Source organism: Rissa tridactyla, chromosome 2 (genome assembly GCF_028500815.1).
Source record: "Rissa tridactyla isolate bRisTri1 chromosome 2, bRisTri1.patW.cur.20221130, whole genome shotgun sequence".
Classification (NCBI taxonomy): domain Eukaryota; kingdom Metazoa; phylum Chordata; class Aves; order Charadriiformes; family Laridae; genus Rissa; species Rissa tridactyla.
Window position 1 is genome coordinate 160,738,649 of NC_071467.1, and position 24,995 is coordinate 160,763,643.

The 24,995-nt window shown below is 48.0% G+C and overlaps 2 protein-coding genes across 2 annotated transcripts in view; both read left to right on the forward strand.

The window, feature by feature from the left end:
* Nucleotides 1–2,809, forward strand: part of RHEB (Ras homolog, mTORC1 binding) — a 41,725-nt gene extending 38,916 nt beyond the window's left edge. Inside the window, exon 8 of the mRNA XM_054190193.1 lies at nucleotides 2,295–2,809. Within this exon, the coding sequence (XP_054046168.1) occupies nucleotides 2,295–2,387 (93 nt within the window). The 3' untranslated portion in view covers nucleotides 2,388–2,809. The remainder of the gene's footprint in view (nucleotides 1–2,294) is intronic.
* Nucleotides 2,810–11,092: 8,283 nt separating this feature from the next.
* Nucleotides 11,093–19,752, forward strand: CRYGN (crystallin gamma N). The gene is made up of 4 exons (XM_054192156.1): nucleotides 11,093–11,116; nucleotides 11,568–11,816; nucleotides 13,393–13,538; nucleotides 19,617–19,752. The coding sequence occupies exons 1-4, from the start codon at nucleotides 11,096–11,098 to the stop codon at nucleotides 19,750–19,752; spliced, it is 552 nt and encodes a 183-aa protein (XP_054048131.1). The 5' UTR covers nucleotides 11,093–11,095.
* Nucleotides 19,753–24,995: the final 5,243 nt, after the last annotated feature.

A 24,995-nucleotide genomic window follows, 5' to 3' on the forward strand; every position in this document is an offset into this window, starting at 1 on the left:
CCTGGGGAGAGAAAGGCAGAAGAAATCCAGATGGCTTTCTGTAGGGTAGGTGTGACCCACGTTCTGTAACTGGACCGCATGGAGACAGATGTATATAAAGTCTGGCTGCGTTCTTTATTCCTTGTCACAAAACACAACTTTCTGCGTTGTTTAAAAGCTCATTCTAAAATTCTTCAGCATATTTGGCCTCAATGACAAATTCCTAAGAGTTACCTGTGGGACAGTGCTTAAACCTTCTCAGTGAATACGTATTTTCTGTGCGATGAATTAACAAGCCCTGTGAACTCCTACATCTTAGCGTTTCAAACAGGATGTCTTTGACAGAGAATGTACAGCTTCTTGGTTGACAGAACAAGTTGGGGAGGTTTTTTTTTAAATAGCTGCTTTGAAGCAGGGGAATAAGAACTTCTGCATTAAAATGAAACCATTGGCAATGTCGATTCTAAGACAGGAAGCACTGGTGCAGTCTATTTATAAATCAGTATATCACCAAGTTTTGATTAAGGGAAACTCTTCATTAGTCGCACCGGTTTGATACCGGTTGCAGTCCTGACCATGCTTCTAGAGTCTAATTTGCCGCGGAAATGTGTTGTGTAGCGCTGGACCAATGAGCCACTCTGTCGGAGTCAGTTGGGATTGCAGGGAATCTTCGTTATATGGAGGAATACTCTATTTCCAGCTGATGAAGTATTTTAAATAGTTCCAGAGATAGTACTGTGCACAAATGGTATAAATACAGGAAACTTCTAACATTCAGTCTAATCTTGTTAAGATTGCTTGAAGATTGTTAGGGCTGCTTTAGTCAATGGGATTAATTTGGAAGTGATCCAATTAAGAATTATACCTTGTGGAGGCAGAAGAACATCTGTTAGGTCAGCACACAGCCATATATCATTGGGTGCTCTTCAGCCTACTGATTAAAACCAACAAAACTCCCTTTTTACCTTCTTTCATAAAGTGCCTGCTTTTATATAATGAATATACTCTCCTCTTGCAGGAGCGTGTGCTTGGCATTCTTGAAACGGGTGGCTAGAGGTTAGATAAACTTAAAATGGCACGTCTGAGATGGTCAGGAGACCATTTCCAAGCTGAAGATTCAACATGCTGAAGTACTGATTGGGTGGTGAATCTTCAACATGAAAATACTCTAGAGAAGAAAAGTACTTCAGAATTGTCCTTGACCGTAGTATAGATTGCCTAGAAGTAACTTAGGAATAAAACAATTTCAGATGCTGCATGTCGTTGTTTCTGCATATCCTGATGGAGGCTAGCATACAGTTTTGAAACCCTTAAAACTGAGTGAATCCTGAAAATAGCAGATTAACAGCATAAGGTATTTACCACAAGTAGCGTTGATGATGATGTCCCAGACACCTTATTCTCCCCATCTTTCAGTATCCTTAAAAACAAACCAACCCCCATCGAAAACCTAGCTACACATAATCAAATTCTTCTGTAAAATCTGCTGAATCACTCGAGTGGGTACTCGGAGAGTACTTACTGCCTTCCCTCTGAAGGGGCGAAGGGATCCACGGTGCTCGTGTGGCTCCCGATTCTGCAGAGGAACTCTGTATAATGCTGTTCCATACAGTAAGCTGGGACGGTTGCGTGAGCCTGACTGCGTTGGCAATAGCTATCCTGTAGTTGAAGCTGTTTAAAATATAAAATCTCTTTCTCTCAGAAGGGCTTTATCACTGGATGCTGCTTAATATTAGACGGTGGCTCATTTGGATCGCGTTTTCCCCTTGTGTTCTTTCTTGCGCCGTGTCTAATACTGGTCTTACCTATAGGGAAGATGAGAAGATCAAGAATGTTCAAGTAACCCTCGTACGGGGCTGTGCAAAGTCAGTGTTGAGAGCTGAAACGTCTGCTGCCTTCTGTAATTACTTATAATCTTAAAGGTTACTTAGAGGAAATGAATTGGTTTGTCGAAATCTTCAATGGTGTCAGTCACTCGGCACAAGCTTACTACTTAAAATAAAGCGGAATTACGGTTATTAGCTCTGTTGTGAGTATGGCTCCGTTTAAACGTGCCCTCCCTGCAGTGACAGAGAGGATGGTTGAGGATGGCTGTGGAGAAGGGGTTACGCTTTTCTTCCAAAGGTTGCGTTCAAAACTGAAATTCCTGTATTTTCCCTCTTTGATTTTGGAATAAGCGTTGGATGTGCATTTACCTGCTGGTGTAGCCAGTAAAACTGCTAATTTTTGGGGGGGAGTTTTGTTTCTGTGTTGGTTTTTTTTCGGTAAGTGGGCAGTTTCTTCTCACCTCCTAACCTTGTGCTCTCTCTTTGCAGACTGCCGTTGATGTTTTTAAGAGGATAATTTTGGAGGCAGAAAAAATCGATGGGGCAGCTTCACAAGGGAAGTCTTCATGCTCAGTAATGTAATTCCACTGCAAAACCTGAAAACACTGGGAATACATTCTACCTGAAGAAGCAAAACTGCCCATTATCTTTAAGGATAAACTATGCTTCTTTTTTTTTTTTTATTTTTTTTTTCCTTCTGTTAACCTGAAAGATAAACAGTTGGTTTGGAGCCTTTCCCTTCAGATTATGTTAAACTCTGACTCCTGTGCAAATGGCTTCACTTCCATTTTCAAATTTTAAGCAATCATATTTTCAATTTATATATTGTATTTCTTAATATTATGACCAAGAATTTTACTGGCATTAATTTTTCAGTGTAGTTTGTTGGTTAGAATAATCATCAAAATGATGCATATTGTTACACTACTATTAACTAGGCTTGGATATCAGTGTTTCTTTGTGTTAAATGTATACTTGTAAATAAAATAGCTGCAAACCTTAAATGTTCTGCTTATAATTTTTTTGTTGATTACTCCGTATCAACTCTTTTGTTGTTGTGAAAAATGTTCACCTGCTGACCTTAAGAGGAGGCGCGAGATCCGTGGAGCTGGTGGATTGTTTGCCTATTGCTTGGGAAGTGGTTTGGGAGCAATCCCAACTGTTTGTGAGTAGAACCGCAGGCCGGCCGAGCGGCTCGGTGTGCTTCGTGCCAGCTCAGGGAAGGAAGGCACAAGTGACGCCTCTGGTTTGGAAGGGACGGCTTGGGTTTGCGCTCAGGCAACCTGCGCTGCTCTTCCTTCTGCAGCTGCTGAGAGTCCAGGGCTGTCCCAAGCAAGGGGCCGTCGCACGCCCCCGCCGCAGACTGTTCGCCTGGGCTTGTCACTAGGAACGCTGTCGGGACGGAGTGGATTTGTCCGGGTCACAAGCGCAAACTTGCCAAGAAAACAAAAATGTCACTTAAAATAAATGGCACGTCCTGAACAAATTGCTGTGGGTTGTTTATCGTGCAATTCTGTGTTTTTGCGTCACTGGTGGCGGTGAGTCGTCTCCTGGCACCTGGGCGGTCGCGGTGGTGGGGGCGCAGCGCGGCTCTGGGCACCTTCCCTGCACCGCTTGCAGGTTTTTGCTTGGCTTTTGGCCTAAAGGCTTAGCAAGCCTTAATCTCTTCAGTCTGGAAACAAACTGCTTCAGCTATATATTTAAAAAATTGTGCGATTGACCTACTTTGTATTTAAAAACAAAACCCAAAACAACAACAAACGAGGCTGATGTGGGGAACAGTTAATTAAATGAAGTGTTTCTCATGTGTTTTTGTGTCCATTTGAAAACTTAATTTGTGGCAGGAGTAAAATGGCCGGGAAACTTGCAATGTTTTTGCAGCCAGAGTTAGCTTTTGCTAAGAATAGAATTTTAGCTTGTCTCATCTCTGCGTTTCTTGTACAGAGGTTCCCTCGTATTATATAGAAGATTGTCTGAACCTCCTCAATGAACAAGGTTAATTGAGAAAATTGTAGAAAAACTTAATATTTTCCTTGGTCACCATGAGATTAACACCCGCCTTGGCAAAAAAGTTGGCTGGATAGTTGTCACACGGGATCAGCACAATGGGAGTGCTCGGTCTGGGAAACTGGTACACGCTTTCATTTCGGAACCAGCCTGACTGGGCCTGGGCAGCAGGTTTCCTTCATGAGAACCGGCAACGCTGGAACGAGGGTGGTTTGGCTGATAATGAAGCTGCTGAGGACTCGGAAAATGATCTTCTGTGGAATGTGGGGCTATACGCATCTGCTTGGTAGTGTCCTTCATTGCCTAATCGTGAGGTGGTAGATGATGTTGCATGGCCAGAGTCCTTGGTGGCACATCCTGGACGCAAGGTCATGTGGTCTACGTCAAAAGGTAGAAGTTATAGAATATCAGAAACCTCAAAGACCGCATTTACTCAACTTTTTTTGTAAAATAGTGGCATGGCATACTGGGGATCAATGTCAAGCCTGAAGCGGCTGCTGCGTTGGTGCCTGCTGTGTGCCAGCTGCCAAGGCTTTACAGGGGATGGATGAGGAAACCTGCAACTGGATAGTCCTGGGATAATCAAGGTCCAGCTTTCCTGGCATGAGACTTTTTGGGGGGCCTAAAGGCAAGTGTGGGTTCTCTGGGTGATTTGCAAAGTCACTTCTAAAAGACTTGGTGCACTCAGCACTGTGACGTGTGTACTGCTCTTGTGTTTTCTGTAACAGCTGAAGAATGGAAGTCATCACCGTGTGTTGAGTTCTCCTGTCACCGGCTCATCCAGTAAGAAATGTAAATTATTCCACTCATCCAAGCCTTTCTCCGCTAATAAGATCCAAAGACCAGCCATGTGCGATAGTCTTGCAGTTTTAAGGAAACGTGAGGTCAAGCGTGGTCAGTGAACGACTCGTCCTTTGCCGTACAGAGATTTCAGTTGGCTCCTGGGGATGGCACCTTCCCGCAGCTGGAGTCTCTGGAGGCTGGGGCAGCCTCCTGCTTCCGTGAACTGTTAGCAGCTGGCATGGCTGAGGCTCTTCACCGCGAGAGCCCTGAAGTGGGGTGGTGGGCAATCTTGGAAGCCCTGTGTTATGTACAGAAGCAAGAAACCAGTATCTGGCAAACTTGCTGCTTGCCTGGAATTGATGAATTTATACAGCCTTGTCTGGCAGCCGCCCTGATCCTCTGGAGGCTCCTGGAGGATTGTGATAAATGGTGCACGGATTAAAAGGTAAGTCGCGAAGGAAATAAGTTCTCTGGCCCAGGCTAGAAAAAGTTCGATACGCACTTCATGGGGCTCAGCCTTATTCTGAGGGAATGGTCATTGGCAAAGGTGAAAGTGCAAAGATCCTTTTCCTGATGAGGAAATGAACAATACGTAACTACCGTAAGTCAAGTTAAATTCCCGTTGACTTGCGTGGATTTAAAATGTGCCGTTCTGGAAACGACTCGTGCCTTGTGCTCCTGTCCAGCTCCATGCTTTGCTGTGTGAATACTGAGAAAACCTCGAGACTGAGCCACCCCTCTCCCAGCACATCTCCCAGCCCCTCTCCCACCTGCCGGCCATGGAAACGCCGAGGACCGGTGGGGCAGGTGCAGCTCAACAGCCAGAGGCCGGAGGGTGGGCAGAAGGTGGATACGTCATCTTTCTTTTTCCTGCTGTGCTTGTTTCTGTGCATGAGAAAGTTCATCCCTGCTTGATGACTGCAATGGAGAAGCTTTGGAGGCAGTGGAGCCTGCTTTGGGTCTGTGGAGTCTTCTGCCTGATGTTTCTTCCCAGCTTCTGTAAAGGGTTGGTGAATGCAGGCTGGAGAAGGAAAAAAAAAAAGCTGGAAAAGTGTTTTTACTGCTCCCTTATGTCTGCAGTAGCTGTATTCTAGTATCGGGACCAGGCAGACGTATGTTGTTCATCAACCAAGGGCAGAGAACCCTGGGCTGAAATTGGACTTTGAGGAAGTTCTCACAGCGTTGGAGACGATGGTGAAGACTTGGGGCTTCCCGTTCTCTACCTTCTTTCAACAGAGAAGTTTCTACATCCAAACTTGCACCCTGGAAGCGATCGACAGCTCTTGCGGTTCCCCTTGTTTCTGGCACGGGTGAGGGTAAGGCATCCATCCGGGTCTCTCCCTGCTCCCAGCAGTTCCCTTTGAAGCGCGACAGGGGCAGCAGCCTGAAACGAGCAGGGTAGCCCATGTCATGGTGCTTATTTTGGGTTTTCACCTTCTTTAAAAGAAATGTGCAATCTTACGCCTTCGTTGCTAAAGAATTTGTGCTGCTGCTGGGTGCAGATACCACGGGCTGCCGTGGCGCGCGGTGGGGATGCACCCGGGCGTGCTGGGCTTATCCTGCTAATGAGTGCTGCTGTGCTGTAGCCTCTCCAGAAGGAGAAATCAACAGGTTCTAATCAGTCCTTTTGTAATCGGTGCTGCTCATCTTCAGAGCATTTTGCTAATACTGACTAATCTTCACAACCTCATCTAATAAGGTCAAAATTACTCCTCTTCAACTCCCGGGGGAGTGGGAACCTTTGCACAGATGTCTTCAACTCCGTACAGTCGGGGCAGAAACGTGGCTAAACTGCATCCGAGTGAGGGGTGTCCTCAGCATCCAGCTTTTTCTTAGGCGTCCTTGGGTTTCCCTACTGGAACCTTTCCTTTTTGAAATGAAATGAAAACTGAAAGGATTTCACCCAAAACCCCAGGCTTTCTGATGTTTTCCAAAAATGAGAAATGCAAGCCCCATCTCACTCAGGTGCTGTGTGAGGAGCTGCACTAATACTAGTCCCTAGACGGAATACTACTGAAAAGCTTTTGCAGACTTTTTCCAATATCCATCTCTGCAATGCTGCAAATAAATATTTGGCTAAGCCTGACCAGCTGCTCCCAACTCCAAGGTGAGGAGCTATTTTTCCTAGCAGGAACCTGGCCCGGTCTGACCCGTCATTCTGTGACAGGCTTTGCTCAGCCACGGGGAGGTTTTTTGGAGTCTCTTCTCCACGTGCGGCCATGTAAGGTCTCGCATGGCAGGGGACGGGTGGTGGGTCAGGGCGCGGGATGGCCACCCTTGATAGAGATGTTGTGTAAACTCTTTGTCTTGGTGGATCTGAGATCAAGACAATGCGTTGAGCCCAAGCCCATCCATCGCCCGGCAGCTGATCCCTGTTTCCAGCAACAGGCAATGTATTGGTTGGAAGGCTGAGTTGCAAGATCCTTTCTCTGCTTGAATGGTTTGCAGAGATGTCCTGCAGTTAGTGTAACCAGCCTCCCCAGCAGTGCTGGCAGGCGGCGTGTGGCATACCCAGGCACTGGGAATGGGTTAATCACCAGCGGAAATTAGTGCTTTGGCAACTGGTGTGAGGTGGGCTGGGTCTTAATTGAGCAAAGTGGATTTAATATAGAAACTCTCCCTTGAGTCATAAGGATGGTTTCTCACTCCGAGGTCTGTTGCTGCTCCCAAGTGGCCCACAAGATGTGCTCATCCTTTCCAGCAGTGAGCCAAAAAATTTTCCATGGGAAGGAGCTGGACCCACGGTTGTTCCATAGCTGACCAGCTAGAAATGTCTCGTACATGATACGTGAAGAAATCTGTGAGCTTTTTCAAGCAAGATGGCCTTTTCAAAGCCCTGAGAGATGGACGTTTCCTGTGCCGGGTCTTATGCTACTTTGCGAATATTAAAAGCTCCTCCAGAAGCTGGAGCGTGGCCCTTCCAGAGGATGCAGTGCAACTCCTTAGCTCTTGCTCACTTGATTATTATTTGCACGGGGTTGTACTGGCCGTAGCAGGTACCTGTGAGCAGAATGCGAATCCTGCTCAGCCTCTGCGAAGAAATATTCCTGTTGGCATTAGCAAAGTCACTCCCAAAGATTCCCCTCCAGGAGTCACGCCCCGCTCTCTTGAGGAAATCTCCGCATCAGAGAAGGAGTGAGTTTGGTGTCTTCCTTCTGTAACTCGGGTAGTTCGGCAGCTCCTTCTGCCAGCAGCACCTAACACTGCAGATTATTGCGGGGTGAATTACTGTGCTGGATACGTGTGACGGCCAGTGTGTGCTGAGCTGCATGGAAAAACCACCCCTGTAAATCCTATATAACACCCTGTGGAAAGAGGTGGTGGCATCTGACAGCTGCATTTTGAAGGCCACCCAGCCTGGGCTTGTTTATGCCGACACAACCTTGCTCTCAACCCCATGGCATATAACGGAAATTGCTTTGTAAGAGGGCAAGAGCTGTGCCCGGATCCTGCGTGTGGGTGGGATGCGGGGAGGAGAGCAGGATGGTGGCTGGAGCCACCACGTTTATCCAGGCAGGGTGTGCTGGTCCTGGATGGGTGAGTTATGGTTTCTAGCATGGCTGGGTCTATCTCTGTGACTGGTGTTGGCACCAACGGTGTCCTGCAGCAGAGTCCTTTCCACCCTGGCTTAGTTGGGGGTGTAACCGCAGGGTTACAATGGACTTGAAATCAACCTCGGCCATCTTGCGTGGTTGAGGTGTTTGGTTTTCTCACCCTGGGTTCTGGCCTGGACCTCAAGCAAAACGGCTCCAACCGCTTTGTTTGGCAGCACCCAGGGCAGGCAGGGACAGCACAGCCCAGAGCCCTCTGGCTGTCAAGCCCGATTTCTCACTCCCTTTAAACCAAGATGTACAAAAAAATCTCAGACTTCGGGGTTTTGTCTGTTAAAGCCAAACGCTCAGACTTGTGAGTGCGCGTCTCCGATGCTCCATCCTCTAAACAGCCGCAGCAGAGGATGGCTGCCCACGATCCTGTTAGTTTGGGGCACCACGGTCGGGTGCAATCCTGCACCTGGGCATGAGCAGGAGGCGAGGTCTGCCCAGCATTGTGTGCCTGAAAGGTTGAGAGTGGCCACAGGCTCCTCAGGCTGCTCTTTTATCTCCTCCATGGGCAGCCATTCCACCATTTGCAAGGAAGGAATGAAAGGGTTTTTTTCCCCAGGGATTAGGGTTTGCAGTTCTTCGGTATTCTTTTTTTTCCCATCATGTTCCTTTTTTTCTAGAGATGGGCTCTTTGTTGTTTCTTTAACATGGTTTCTCAAGGGAATGAGAATAAAGTTGTCGCACCCTCTTTCCATCTCTCCTAAAGTAGCTTTCAAACCTGCTGGACAACTTCTAACAAATCTAGCAGCCGAGCACCAGTCTCAGATACTTCAGGTTACACCTGAAGGTCTCACCCCTGAGGAGAAACAGGTAACTCCCATCATGGGCCAGAGCTGGAGGAAACCAGGCTTTTGTGGTTCCACAAAAACCTCCTCCTGCGGTAATATTTGCTTTACTGGGTACTTTAGGGCCAGTTTGTTGTGGATGTTGTGGGTCTTCCTCTCCAGGCACCAAACAGCTCATGGCCAAAGCAAAGAGCATGTGGACAATTACGACCCCGGTGGCTGGGAGTGTTGGGTCCCAACACAAAGATGGTGCCACCTCCTCACCCTGGTGCTCCCAGGCATGACTCAGAGGAGGGACACATCTCCTCCTTCCCTCCCAGGGCACCAAGTGCAAGGCCATGGGGAAGGACTGGTTTTGGGGATGCCATTAATGTCCCCTACTGTGGCTGCTGCTCTTCCAAGTGGGACTTCCCATGCGCTGTTACTTTTCTGACACCATCTGGTGACTAATTTAGCACCTAGAAAATAACACCAGCATTTCTATGAGGGTTTGGGTAGGATTTCTTTAATCAGATGGCTTTTCTTCATCATTTCCTTCCTCCCATCTGAACATGTAAACGTAAACAGCGTTTCTGTGATGCTGGGGCAGTTTACTTTGCATCAGCTGAAGGATGCGTTTCTTCTCCAAAGGCCATGTGCCACCTCCCTCCTTCCTTCTGCGTATCCCAGTCAACGTGACGTCTTCCAGCTCAGCCTACGTGTGCGCGCACACGCGCTTACTAACTTTTACATCTTAATTGAAAGGGCGGCATACATTTAAGCCTTAATAATGACATCCTGTCTTCCCAAACGGTTTTTAATCTTGAAACGAAGCAGTGAACAAAGGCAGCAGCGCGGGGTTGCCGAGTGAGGCTGCTGGCACACGTGGGGATGGGAGCGACCTGCCAAGAAATGAGTTTTTAGGGTTCAGATCCAAAGCGTGTGCCTGACGGTCTGCGGGTGATGAAGAGGAGGATTTGATGAGTAGGAGCTGGGTGCGAGGTTTCTTCCAGAGCTATTAAATAGGATAAAAGACAAATCTCCGTTTAACATGGTGCCCTGGTATGTCTCTGTGCACTGGCCCATGGGCCACCCCTGCATTTGCCTTTACCTCTTCCTAGCCTGGCTCGTTAGTATAAACTGCTGGGGGTTATGGGCTGGGGCATTCCCTTGCTGTTTGTCCTGAGAATAAGAGAGTTAAAGTCTCTGGATGCTCTTATAACACAGACGAGGGGAATATGAAGCAGCTTTTCCTTGCGCTGGAGTTTGAGATGCCAGACTCTGAAGCCATAATTGCAGCTATATGGGAAATACTACTTTATGGCCAATGGTATGGCTTAAAAATCCCTCAAATCCTGACTTATATCTGTCTCTCGGTGCTTCAATGCTGAAAGATCAAACCATTCATAAAAATGATGCTCGTGAATAACATTGATGCGAGCCCAACCTTTGCGCTTCGGAGGGGATCAGGTCCTTGGCCGTTGGAGATGCCATTTAAAGACATTCGAAGACTGAATGAGAAACCATCGCTTTGAGGGGTGGAGTTCAATTGTTACTGGTGAGGACTCTTCCAAGGACAGTCGCTTTGGGCTGCCACACCGCAATAGGCAAGAAGCCAGGGAAAAACAATAAAAAGAAGTGAACGCAATACAGAGAAACTGTGTGCCGTGCCTAGAGATGCTGCTGTTTCTTTATTTACTTCTTGTCTGTTCTAAAAAGAGGGGATTAAAAGAGAGAAAAAAGAGAGAGAAGAAGAAAAACAGGAAAAAAGAAGTGGGAAGGAAAAAAGGGGGGGGGGAGGAAAAAAAAAAAGGGAAAAAAGAGAAGTCCTTCAAAAAGGAGCAATCAATGTGCACGGCTAATTGACCAAAGCCCTGCCAAGCAAATCTTTTGTCAGATCATCTGCCCAAAATGAAAACCCCGGACTCAGCAGGCCCCGTTACCGGCGGTTCTGCCTACGAAGCAGGAAAGCGTAAAGCCCCCGGTTCCCGCTGCTTTGTGAAAAAGCCCTCGCGACACCAGCCCCGTCTCCCCCCGCCACCGGCTGCTATAAAGCGGGGTGTCCAACCTTGCTGTCCATCGCGGCTTTTGGTTTGGCTCCCGCTTTTTGGTCTTGGAGAGCAGCCAGCAGAAAATGTCTCAATACTCAGGAAAAGTAAGTAACGACCCGACCGCTTCCCTTCCAGCCTGGGGCCGGAGAGCCCGCGCATCCTCCGGGTTGAAGGAGTAGGTTAGGATAATATCCCGGAGGATGCAACGTGAGCGATGGTACCGGGTGTAAACTCAGTAGCAAGGGACGGGGAGGGTGCAGCAGAAGGAGCTGCGTTTTGGGAGTGGAGTTTCCTGTTTAAACATTCCTCCTGGAAATATGTGTGAGCGAGCAGGAGGCGGCGAGAAGTGTCGTAAATGCGGGATGCGCTGCGTTCCCAGAAAAACAAATACAGTTCTTAGGAAAAAATGCCAGTGATGCCGTGCTCCTCTTGCTGGAAAGCAGCTAAAAAACCTAAACCAAACCATCCTAAAATGAAGCATCTGCAAGAGATTCCCATCTGCTCCAAAGTGGGGTCTGCTCCTCACCGTGGGCCCGTTCTCCTCCCTCCCCTCAGATCACGTTTTACGAAGGCAAATGCTTCACGGGCAGAAAGCTGGAGATCTGCGGCAGCTGCAGCAGCTTCCAGGACCGAGGTTTCCTCAACCGGGTCAACTCCATCTGCGTCCAGAGCGGGGCTTGGGTCTGCTTCGATCACCCCGACTTCCGAGGGCAGCAGTACGTCCTGGAGCACGGCGAGTATCCCAATTTCTACCGCTGGAACGGCCGCAGCGACCACCTGGGCTCCTGCCGGCCCATCGGGATGGTGAGTGGATCCCAGCCGGAGCATCGGTGGGACAGAGCTGTCATCGGGCTTTGTTTCTCCTGGTCACAGGAGCAACATGAATAAGTGTCATAAAAATATATGCTCTTTAGAAATAATACGTCCCATTGAGATTTTCCTGTGGTTTTTCAGTTGAGGTGGCAAGGTCCAGCCAGCGTCACGTGTTTTTGCTTTTTAATGTGAGTCGCTCACGGGGGCATTAGGAAGGAGGGTCGTTGCGCAAGGCAAGTTTGAGTCATGTCAGCCTGGTCTCCCCGGGCAGCCCCAGGGCTTTCCGAACCAGCCCCGTGGGGCAGCTGGGCTGCTCCTAGCCAATTTTAGCCAAATTCTCCACGGTTGCAAAAAAACCCAAACCAGTAATCCCAGACTAAACCCATTCTTTCCCCCATACTAGGTAGTCCCCTCATGAAGTTTTTAAAAGCACCACCCAGAGGAAGGTTTAATCGGGAAGATTGAAAAGTAGCAAAGAAAAACGAATCTGGGTTAGGTCTTTCCATTCACCTCTCCTATCACTCATGACCCCTGGGGCAACGATGAGCCCCCATGCGGCTGGTGGGATTTCTTACTGGCCCCGAAGCTGCTTTTTGGCAGGGCAAGGGCTTTGTTTCATGTCCATAATGTCCTTCCCAAAGCACCTCCGTGGTCCGCACAGGGAGGGATGCTCTGCTCTGGAGCCTGGCCGGCGTGAGGACGTGCTCCTCTTTTGCTGGCCCACGATTCTCCCCATGAGATGCCAGCGAGTGCTTCGAGGCATTTCTGCAGCGCAGATTCCCGGAGGAATGTTTGCTCAGGCTCGGTATCCATTCGGCTGCTGCCGGCAGCCGCCTGCTGTGGGGTTTGGCATCGCAGCCCGGCCTTCTTGTGCGTTGACGTGGTTTATTTAAAAAATGCATTTAGGTATTCCTTGAATTTGGCTTAAAAATATCCTTTCAGCTCGCTCTGTCCCACATACCTATGCCGCAGGCTGCAGAAATCTCCCAGGAGGAACTTACGTCGTGTCACCCTCAAGGGCCCACGCAGCAAAGACGATGCTGGGACAGTTTCTTTTGGTTTTTGCTTAACTTTTTCCTTAAAGAAAGGCACAACAGCTCCCATCAGGACCCGCAGCTACACGTGGAACTGGAGGCAATGTAGATTAGTTTAGGGAAACTGTCGAACATGTTTGTACGCTCTGGATATCTCTCTTTTTTTGCTGTGTGAGTGCATGGAGAGCAGGGGCTGTAGCTGATGCTGTATTTGGGATGGAGGGTTTGTGGGGCCGGTGGGGGGAGATCTGTGGGTGGACGAGGGGCTACATGTGCCTGAGCTCAGCGCGTCCCTCGAGCGCTGTGTGCCCATGTGGATGGCAGCTGCAGGAAGGTGCAGAGACGAGGGTTTTCTGGCTGGGAGGTCGCATGAGTTTGTGCGTGCTCTGTGCGTGCTGGTGTTGGCTGCTTTTCACATTCCCCTTCCAAAGACCCTTCCGTCTTCCTCTTTGTCGTATAAAAGCCAGGGAAAAAATTTGCTGGATCTCTTTTTTTTTTATTTTTTTGGTTGACTCGAATGCCTTTGTCCCCAGCACGGCGAGCACTACAGGATCGAAATATTTGAGGGGAGCCACTTTAGAGGTCCCAGCCTGGAGCTGACGGAAGATTGCTCCTTCCTGCAGGGACAAGGCTGGGACAAGACCTGCATCAATGCCCTCAAAGTGTACGGCGACGGCGCGTAAGTAACCGCACGCAGCCACCACGTGCTCCCTGCCCCGCACCCCTTGTACCCAGCACCGCAGGGCAGCCAGGCAGCTGCAGAGACTCCCCCCCCATCATGGAAAAAATCTGTCGATGCCAGGGGAGCTCGGAGAAAGCCTCAAAATGTGACTTAAGCCTATGGCTTAAAGGTAAATTTTGGTGCCTGCCCATCGAGAGTTGCTTCGAAGGGGTATGATTTTTGGAAGGTGGCATCTAAGCATAAGCTACGAGAGTTCTGTCACACCTTTTTTAAGGCATGTGAAACAAGAAGCCCCAAAACATCTATCTTTCTTTCTTTCTTTCTTTCTTTCTCTTTCTTTCTTTCTTTCTTTCTTTCTTTCTTTCTTTCTTTCTTTCTTTCTTTCTTTCTTTCTTTCTTTCTTTCTTTCTTTCTTTCTTTCTTTCTTTCTTTCTTTCTTTCTTTCCTTCTTTCCTTCTTTCCTTCTTTCCTTCTTTCTTTCTTTCCTTCTTTCTTTCCTTCTTTCCTTCTTTCTTTCCTTCTTTCTTTCCTTCTTTCTTTCCTTCTTTCTTTCCTTCTTTCTTTCCTTCTTTCCTTCTTTCTTTCCTTCTTTCCTTCTTTCCTTCCTTCTTTCCTTCCTTCTTTCCTTCCTTCTTTCCTTCCTTCTTTCCTTCTTTCCTTCCTTCTTTCCTTCCTTCTTTCCTTCCTTCTTTCTTTCCTTCTTTCCTTCTTTCCTTCTTTCCTTCCTGCCTTCCTGCCTTCCTGCCTTCCTGCCTTTCTCTCTTTCTCTCTTTCTCTCTTTCTTTCTCTTTCTCTCTTTCTCTCTAATACTTCTGAGCATGCTTCCAAACATCTCTTTAAAATCCACGCAGAGGCCTTTGGGGAGGGTGGATGGATGGATGGCTCTGGGTGATGCAAGTCAGGGCTTTTGCTTTGCAAGTGGCTTCACCAGGGCTTGCTGCAACACCAGAGACCTCCTCCTTGGGCAGCACAAATGAGGCAGCGGCGTCTCACCTTGAAATTCAATCCTGCCTCTGAAAGACAGGGGCGACTGTGGCAGTGATGCGTGGCCACCCCGCTGGGTGTTTTTGGTCAGCCTTGGTGCCTCGGGAACTCGCTTTGCGGATGCGTTGCTGATGCTCAGCCCCATCCTCCTGCGCCTGCAGATGCTCCCGAAACCACGGTGGGACAGCAGCTTTGCCCTTTTCTTGCTGTTGGGTGGCAATTTGCATTTTCTCGATGGTGTCAGTGCTTTTTATGGGTTTGTTTCTTCTGTTTTGAGATGGGTTGTTTTCTGGCGGTCTCCCCTTTCACTGCAAGTGTGCTGGGAGCCAGGAAATGCCATAAAATCCTCCCGCAGCTGGGCAGAGGGTGGCTGGAGCGAGGGGAGCCCCTGCAGAGGAGGAAGCACAGAAACGCTCTTCTCTGCCTGTCCTGGACTGGACATTGCGCATCTCCCTGGCTCCCAGCATGGGGGGTTGGACCCCTTTTCTCCAACAGCAATTTTTCCCTAGAATAGGAAAGACATTGTTGCCATCCAAGCTCGAGACATCCTGACAGTGAGTGTCCTGCTGGACTCTTTCTAATTCAAGCGAGACCTCTCCTCTTCCAAAAAAACCCAGGCTTGTGATCAGGCAGTGGTGGTTCATTAAAACGAAGGAGCAGAGCTACCAGCTCCTGATGGGAAGAAATGTCTGGAGCCCACCAGGGAGTCCATTAGTGCTGAGCCTTTGAGGCAAAAGGCATTTGAGTACCAACACTGTAAAGCCAAGAGAGGGCCTGTGAGCACTCTGGCAAGAGCTTTAGGGACAATTATTTACCACACGTGTCCCCGCAGCAGAGCCTGGAGCTTGAGAAATTGGGAAGCTGCCCAGAAACTTTCAAGCACTTACTTTTTTCAGATTGATTTTCCCCCCTCCCCTGCAAAATATATAAGGGGCACAAAGCTTGCTTTCCCTCGCATGGGAGCCTAGACTGTTTATGTTAGCATTGCGTGACTTCTCAAAGGCTTCAAGTAGCGATAAAAAAAATTAGGGAAAAAAAAATACTGAGAGGAGCGTGGTGAGGAACTCGCTGCGCTTTGTAGCATTCCGTTCAGACCCTGGGAAGATGGTTGTTGCAAATGCGTGGAAAGATCTGTAAAGGCCATTAAAAGGCAGGACAGTGCAGAGGGACCTGCTGGCCCTGGGCTGCAGGAGGAGGGAGGGAAAGAGGAGATACCGCAGCAGAGAGGTGAGGCCAGGGAGGAGAAAGGGACCTTATGGCACTGCTTTTCTCCTTTGGATGGACCATATAATCCCAGTTAACCCCAGAGGTGTTGCAGGTGTAGCTGGTGCTGGGCTCAGCCTGGCAGAACCCTCCCAAGACCCATCCTCGATCATTTGGGGAGCGGAGGAGATGGGGTCACCGGAGATGAGGGGACCTGAAAGCGGGTCTGTTTTACCCTGTGCATACTGAAAGCAGGCGTAAAGCAGGGTCCTCCTGAGTTCCCTGCCCACCAAAGTCTTGCCCTGCAATTTTTCCCCTTAATTCCTGCAATGCGACATCCGTTGGACACTGAAATATTTGCTTCCTCTTCAAAATTGGAGGACGGTGTCACGTGCTGTTAAAAAGCTGCTGCCTGCGATCATGGGGGTGGCCATGCCTGCGGGAAGTGATGATGGATGAGCTGCAAACACGGGAATGGAGAGAAGCGGCTGCCTTTGGCATGGTGTGTGGTGGGGCTGAGAGTGTCCCGCACCTTCCCCGCTGCCCTTTTGGGGCTGGCGACTGCTACCCTCCCCACACAGCCAGAAAGCCTGACGATAAAGCTGTTAAAACCATGCTGGAAATGAGATTGCTATTTTGGAGCAGTTTCGAGATGTTACCGCCTCCTCGGAAGCTGTTGCGGTTTGCGCAGTGAGCGGCTGTGCCTGTCCCACGAGCAGAGCCAGCTCCAGTATCACATATGGTGTCATCTGGTGTTAGACGAAGACGTGCGCGTCTTGTCCTCCTTTGTGCCTCAGCCGCTCCACAGAGGACTGCTTAGCAATAACAACTTTAAAAACCTGAATTTGTGTTACAGTCCAGGAGAGAATACCCTAAAAAAGGGTTTTTCTATGCTACAGTGATGTAACTTGAAGGAACCAGACCAACCGCTTAATCTGCTGAAGCATTTATGAGCGTTGGGTCGATGTCCTGCAGTCAGGCTGCGAAATATCAACCAGAACAGGTACCCAAACGTTGCTGCGCAATGAATGTTACCTGTTTCTTGGCAGAGGCAATAGCTGCCCATGGCACTGCTCGAGTCCTGCGAGGAGAATGAGTGACCTCGAGCCCTACTGAAAGCATCCTGCTTGGGTCAGGCTGAAGCTGCAGCACTCCCCTGCTACTTTTTTCAGTGCGAGCAGCCAGTTTTGGCTTATAGGGCTTGCGCTGGTTCCATGCAAGTTTTATTCCCTTGTCCTCTGGGTTTATGTGCTAATGAAACACAGCACCGAGATGTTTGAGGGCTGCATGCTATGTGCCGGGATCAGCTCTCCCATGCTGGGCTTGAGGACAGGATCATCTATTTTTTTGTTTTCTGCACTCCTGACTGACTTGATTTCCTCTCTCACTGATGGCCTCGGAGAACGTAAATTTTCGGCAATAAAGGAACAGCTAAGTAAGCCATACAAGTCTTCACTCATCACCTTGCACTGCCAATATACTTCACTCCCATCTTTCTGCTATTCCTTTTATTTGTCTTTTTTGCAGCCTTTCCCTAAGCAGGGACAAGCCGGTGACTTCTTAACACCACACCAGGTCACGCAGTCCGCTTCCATCTACCCCAAGGCCTGTCCCCTTCCCTCCCTGTGACTGTGCAGACACATCAACTGTGTGTCTGGAGAGAAACGCAGAGGTCTTGGGAAAGACAGTGACTATGAGGGGTTGCTCCACCCTTTGCATTATTCCCCAGAGTCCAGCAGTTGTTGAAAGATGCCCTAGAGCAGAGAGAGCTGGAAGAACTGCTATGTCCTGGTGGGCCAGCAATGCCTTGTGAACATCCCTGTCCTACCACCATGCAGTATTTTCAATAACGTTAGGTATTCTCCGCAGGAGGGAGTGATCGGAAGGTGCTGAAAGTAGGATCGGGAGCTCTCTCCAGGAGTGCTTGAGGAAGGGATGGTCAGCTGATGGAGAAACAGGGCCACGATCATCCAAAAATATGGAGAGGTGCATAGAGGATGAAGGGATGGGGTAGAAAAAGAAAAAAAAGCGTGGCTTTATGAATAAGGCTGGGGTGTATCTAGAGGAGGAGGATAATTTTATAAATTGTTCTTAATTAAGCTGAAGAGCTGAGTACTCTCTCCGACAGTGGATATGTGATGGGGGGACATGGCTTTGGGGAAACCTGCCATTACACTCACATGAGAAGCGGGCAGACTTCTCCACGCGCTGCAAAGCAAGCCTCAAAGGAAAAGTCTGAGGATGGCTTTGTAATTCCGGTTTGGATATAAACTGGCTGCAAGAAGTGCCAAAGAATGAACTTGTTTGTTTGCAGGAAACACTCGGGATCCAAATGTCTTGGCTGAGCAGATTGCAGCGATGCTGCAGAAAAGGGTTGTGCAAGGGCGGGCAGCTGGGGGGAGAGGGGCACCAGGCAGGCGTCTGCTCAACGTGCTGGCTGGATCAATGCACAGGCAGATGGGAGAAGGGACCCACCACAGTCCCACCTGGTGTCCTCTCAGAAACACAAAATAAACCCAAACATGTCACGGAATCTGTAAGGTGGCTCGACTAAATACCCTAACCTTTTGCTTTTTTTTTTTTTTTTAAATAATGCCCGTGGGTGGTTGGTTTTATAAACAACTTTTTTTCCTAAGTTTCCAGCTTTTTGCTCTGGGTCAGACTGATCTGAGTTCACCAGCTGTCGTCTGACCCTGGAGGCCCAGCAGTCTTTGACCCATCCAGTACTTAAAGGAGTTTCTGCCTGGAAATTCCACATACAGTAGGTCCCAACCCCGATGTCGCAGCTGGATTCCTGGGAAGAGACAGACCACAGAAACCAAATGATTTGGAAGATTGCATTTGTGCTCTGTTGTCATTGCTGAGCAAATGGATGGGACAAGAAACAGAGATCCTTATAAAAGCCTTAAAATGCTGAGAAGACTGAGGCAGACATAAGCAGGTCAGCAATGATGGGGTGGAAACCCAATAGTAAAACTACCAGAGCAATGGCAAAACTTGGTTAAAAAGCAGGGGAAATGTAAATAGAGGAAAGAGGTGACACACGTGGCCACATTAAGACCATGGCACAGTGTGTACCAAAGGGATGGAGGGAGAGAAGAGCAGCAAAATTTGTCCCTCTTGACCATCAGAATTGCTCCTCACTTGCAGACCTTCAAATGGAGAAAGACACACTAAAGAAACGTAGACAAGTTAGGTGAAGAAGTCAGGCATGCCAAAGTCACCAAGGTTGTTGAGCGTTTTATCTACTTGACTATATTCCAAGGGAAAGTTGTAGTTAACTCTGGATGTAGAGATAAAGTAAAGGTAAGCGAGCCAAGGCCTGCTCTGTTGGAAAGCATCAAAGAAAGGCCATTGAGAATTACTAGCAAAGAGAGAAATTATTAACTATGGTTCCCATCGTAGCTAATGAGTCAGTTCAAAGAGGTAAAACATCCTCAAGCGTTGCACGTTTCTCCTTACAGTCTAAAATGGGTTTATCAGGGGTTGAGAGGACTCATGTCCTTCTTTAGTGCTATCAAACGCTATCAAACTGTTTCTGTTGCGCATCGTGAAGCTCAGACAGATCCATTCCTACATAACTGTGAAGCGGGGAGCCCCTGGTCCTAGGCTTCGCTGCTGGTGTAACCCAAACCAACTTCTTCTAAAGGCAAGGTCCAGCCTGGTTGTGGATAATTGCCAGGCTACACTGGAAATAGGCAGAGGCCCAGCAGTTAACTCCACTGGGGGCATTTCTGTGTGCAGGATGGGACCAGGACTGCAGAGGGACTATTGGGCCCTGGTAGTTTGCAATACTGCAGTGCCTAAATGCAGCCACTCAACGTGGGCATGAGGCCACCTCGTGTGACCATATTGTTGGGGCCAAAGTAACCTTCCCTTTTTGCTCAGGTGGGTGCTGTACGAGGAGCCCAACTACCGAGGCCGTATGTACGTGGTGGAGCGGGGTGAGTTCAGCAGCTTCAATGCATGGCAGGCACGCAGCGCAAATGTGCAGTCCATCAGAAGAGTCATCAACTACTTCTAGCTGAGCTTTCATCCTACCAGTGATGGCCTGCTGAGACCGGGCATCACCCTCCTTCCCACTCACTGACCTGTGGAATAAATTGTTAAAGACCAGCTTTTGGCTCTAAGTACCTTTTTTCTGTCACTTGTATGAGTTCAAGAAGGAATGGACTTGCAACCTTTCTAAGCTTCTTTCACGTGCTGTGAATTTGCTTTTTTATTCATCAGTGATTTACAAGGAGGACATGAGGATGATGGGCTACAACCGGTGGTGGTGACAAGCAGATCCAGGAACATGCTTCCTGGTGTGGTTGTGGTCACTCACGTGTTCACTCTGGCCCATCTAAGGCCACCATGCAACGGACCCAGCTGACTCCTGATGCCTGGAAGGGGTCACGCTGCTGCACATGTGCATTTCGAGCACGGGTGCAGAGCCGTCGGAGGTTCTGCTCGAGCCATATGAGGACACGCATGAGGATCACGTCAGGATCTGACTGACTTGCGGGGTCTGTCTGAGCACGACATGCTGGTCCTGATGCGGATGTGATAGAAATCCTGATTCACTTTGACCTTGGATCACCACACATTAAAAAACATATTAAAAAAAATTCCCTGAAGGCACAAAACTGGAGCAATCTTCTCTTTGCTCCCTGAGTCATAAGCCCTCCAGCTGATGACGACATTTGGAGGGGGTGACAACAAAAAAACCCCAGCCACAGCACGGTTACTTTCTGCACAACCCTCTTCACATCTTTCTACTCCTTCAGTGCTCCCAGTCCATCCCAGTTGTTTCGGTGTCCCCGAACCCCATTTGGTGCTTGGCAGCCGGGATGGGAACAGCTCTGCCCGTTCAGCAACGGACCATCCACTACAGCCTGGGCGCTTCCCCTTACGTTCAGTGCCCAAAAGTCAGATTGCCTCCTTTCTGTAAAACCCTAACTGCGTTCAGTACTAGTTAAGAGCGTTTCTGGCTATTTCAGAAAGGGATAATTTTATTCTTTTTCACTCAGTTATTCTATTAGCTGCTAAGGCTGGGCTGTCTGATGGATCCTGACAGGCACGGGCACGGTGCCGGCAGAGCTGCAAAGCTCTGTGTTAATCCAGTGGGAAGGCTGCTGCTCTAATGACTGTCCCCAGCCCTTGGAGGGGACGTGAGCAAGGCTGACAGGTCCCCAGCACACTGGAGCACGAGGCGCGTGTGCCTTCAGGGCTGCTCTGCTTTGCGGGCTCCTGCCCTTTGCAGAGCCATCGGGAGGAGCAGGGGTCCATGCTCTGTGCCAGGGCAGGGGGCTGGCTGGTCCCATACTGCACCCTGCTCTGACACTGGATCCGGCTGCCATTTGATCAATTCACACTCATACGGCTTATAGTTCATCTTTCCAGTTAGAGCTTCTTGGCTCCCTGTGGCTCTCTACCAGTAAAAGGACTGGGGCAACTGGTAACAACTGGGCCTGGGCCTGTGTGAGAAGGCCACGTGCTGTTGCCGTAGTGAAGTGGTAACATTGGTAGAGTTACGTCGGTTGAGATTTGCCCCAAATGCACACATGCCATATACGTCTTATGGGGGGGGTGTATGAAAATATGAAACAAATCTACTTTGTGAATTGAACAATAGTTTGGGTGATGTTTGCCTCAGCAGTGATACAAGCAATTACGTCCTTTTGTGGACAGCCTACGGTCTGGAAGGCATCCTCCACTCAAATCATTGCAGAAGCACTATAGTTACACCAGATCAGCTCTGGACTTCAATTGCCACGTCCTGGGTGGCTTGTGGTGACATGTGGTCCATTGGGGCTGTAAAAACATTTAAGCATCTCTAATGGATTGCAAGGTATTTCTGTGTCAGAGAAGAAGGCAGGGAAATGATTCATTCATTGAGTGGGATGCACAAATGTACAACTCGTGCATCAACTCTTGCGTATTTCATTTTCTTTTAATTAAATGCAGCTTACGAAAGATTTTAGGAGTCCTTCCAGGATTAGCGTTGCTCTTGCTTCATGAAGGCTCTAATCAGCTCCTGAGCTCAATGCACTCTATTAAAAGTTAATATTCAGTCATATGCCTTGCCCTCTGTTGTGACCTTCTGGACATTAATCTGTTAAAACTCCCAAATGTGGGCCCAAAGACAGACAGGCATTGAATTGTGAGTAGCTTTAAAGGAGGATTTTCATTCATTTGAAGCACATTCAATGTCACAGTGCAGCATGAAGGATAAAGAAACAAAGGCTTTAAAATATACACTAACTGGAATCCCAGATGCTCTAAGCAGTTGGAGGACAAAAGAAAAGAAAATAAAGAACGACCATCCACCCAGATTCCCTTGAGAACAATGGCGTAAGCCCAGAAATCCCCACACCTGGGTTTCTCGACACTTGGTGCAGCAAGCCGGGGAGGTGACTGTCCCACTGATGCTGGGGTCAGACCTGCGATGTCGCAGATATTCTGCTGTACTCCCAGTGTTCAGTGGTTCAACCTCCCTCCGTGCAGACCAGACCTTAGAGGGACCCACGGACACCCCTCCCCATCCTTAATGGGATACGTGCGACTGCGCACGTACACACAGATGTACAGGCTGCCTCCAACATACAGCTACTGTGTGCAAGCCCGCTTCGTCTATGCGCTTTGAACGCATCGTTTGTTTATATGTTCTAGTAGATTAATATTTGTTATTTAAATTGTGGAAGTGCTTAGGAGCCCCAGCCCTGGACTGAACCCTGCTGTGTGCTAGGAGTTAAAAGCACGAAAAAGGCAGGCTGGTTCATCCCTGCTGTTGGCTGGAACCCTGTTTGTAACTAGATAGCGTTTAGCCACCTATAGCACATTTTATGCAGGTCCGTAATATGCCTACGGACTAAATACTCACCATCTATTAACATCTGATATACCATTTATGAACACGCCCTCAATGCAAACAGCTAGCCTCATGTGAGCACTATTAAAAAAACCTCCTCTCTATGCAGAAGTCTAATATTGCTAAAAACTGGCAGCAGGGAATTGAGTTACATCTATTTTTTCTTGATTTGAAACCTAAGTAGGGTGGCCATGGGCCTAATCCAAGCACTGATGCTGCAGGAACATGCATTGCGTTGGCAGCGGGGGGATGTGGCTCTCCCTCTTCCCTTTTCCCTCCCCCTCCTTGCTAAATCTGCACTTGTTTAAAGGACAGAACGTACAGATCCCATATGTTTGCTAGTGGTTAGGGTTGGGTTTTTTTTTTTTTCAAAGATTATTGACATTGCTCTGGTATGAAACGGTACGATTTGTGAGTTTATAGCATATAAAATATAAATGGCAAAAACGCCAGCTTGATGTGAAGTGGATGTGAGATTGTGCAGCAGAGATTTGAGCTGCACGTCATTAAACTGTATGGCTGAATGAGTTCTGCTACGTGCACCGAGGAGGCAAGCAATGGATTAAGTAAATTGGAAACTATTCTACAAAATGCTAGAGATAAAACAAAGATTCAAAAATGAACAAAAGGGACAAGTTATTAATTACAAGAGAGAGAAGCAAATGAAATCAGCTCCATCTGGAAAACCAGGAAAGCCCTAATAATCAGCATTACTGGGCTTGGCCAGGCTGCTGCAGTGTAATATTCGGAATAACTTTGAATTACATCTGGCCCCAAAGCAAATAGCTCCTGCCAGAATGCCTGCATACACGAATGGCCTTTCTCTATAGCTGGATAATGTGGGAATTTGACAGAATATCTCTTTCAAATGAATCCTTGAAAGATGTGTCTGAGCAACTGCAGTACTTTTGCATTGCTATATTACGCCGTACATGTATATATAGTGATGGTAAGGAGGAAACTGCCTACTGGTCCACTGTTGGCATGTTTGATGTTGTCATGGCTCAAATGAATCTCTACTAACTGCTTACGCAGGCGAAAGGGCTGCCCAGCCACCTCCCTGCCCCGGGGGATTCAAGGGGTGTTATCCTGCTATTGAGGCTGCCCAACGCTCACACTTTCCCGTGCTTTCTTGTCTCCTCCTCCAGAGAGAGGACCTGGTGAAAATGAATTCACTCCTTGGTGTCTCCTAGAGCTGTTTTATTAGTTCTTTAAGTAGAATGTCTTGCTCAACAGTGACCTCTTTGACCGATTGCAGAAAGGAAATGAACAGCTTCAAAGGACATCTCCGACCTCTGGCACCAGGAGGAGAGCCGTGGTCATTGTTAAAGCCTAAGCAATGATGGGGTAAAAATGTAGAGGGAACACGTCTTAGTACTCTGGGAGCATTGACAAATATCCTGGCTCCTATGCTTCATCTGGTTTGTTTTTAGCTTTCTTTTCCCTGTTGTATTGAAGTCAAGGGAAAATTAACTTGGGTGAAAACAGAACTGGCTTTGAAAGTTTTACTATTCATGGGATAGTAAAACTCTTGTCCAGGAGTAAATCTGATATAGCCAACAAGTCCTTGAATCAGATGATATCTGCTCGATGCAATCTGCATCTTCAGCATTGCAAATGGTGATTTGTTTGGATTTTTTTAATTTTAAATCATCTGGTTTATTGCAGAGGTTAAATTCAGTTAAATCAACCTCCAGCGTATGGGACTCATGTAGCTTTGTGTCCTCTTGTTTCAAGAGTAACCATTCAAGCAGCAGAGGAGGTGCAACAACATCTCACACAATTGGAGGTGTTCCCATATTTACTGGTGGCTATGAAGGAAACCAAACACGCATGGAAGCAGGTGGAAAAGGAAAAAAATAAAACATGTATGAATTTTCCATGGTGCAACAGAAACACTGAAGAAAGAGCAAAGGGGTGCACCATGTTTTCCATGGACAGCTGACCATCTTTATGTAGTTCGGCATGAGCCAGTTTGTAATCAAGTCAAGCTGTCCTGGTTTAAGCATGTTAACATATGGAGGAATGTACCAGTGTATTCAGTCAAATTGTGCGTGAAGCAAACATGAAATCATATTGAAATTGTTAATGCAAATTCCTTCTTTAAATATGATGTTCTCTAGTGGATTGCGGTCAATCCGCACTTTGTGTAGGCATTCACACCTGCATTCACAGAGTCCAAAATGCACTAAATGCTTCCTCTCAGTCAGAATGGTTTCATGTGCTCCTGCCAGGATACTCCAACGTCTGGGATGGCAAAGGATCAGTCCCTGCTATTCCATGGAAAAAAGGCATTTTTAAAAATTTTGTTTAGCTCATTGCAGCAGTTCTGGGATGCTGCCGCTCGGTTTGTTTAGCCTGATATAAACTAAGATATCTGTTTTCTCATGTGAGTAGTTCTTGGTGGTCACCAG

Excerpts from the sequence above, each read along its gene's own strand:
- CRYGN (XM_054192156.1), top strand. The coding sequence starts at position 11,096 with ATGTCTCAATACTCAGGAAAA. Across the intron at positions 11,117-11,567 it reads TGTCTCAATACTCAGGAAAA|ATCACGTTTTACGAAGGCAA; the intron begins GTAAGTAACGAC and ends CCCTCCCCTCAG. Across the intron at positions 13,539-19,616 it reads AAAGTGTACGGCGACGGCGC|GTGGGTGCTGTACGAGGAGC; the intron begins GTAAGTAACCGC and ends CTTTTTGCTCAG.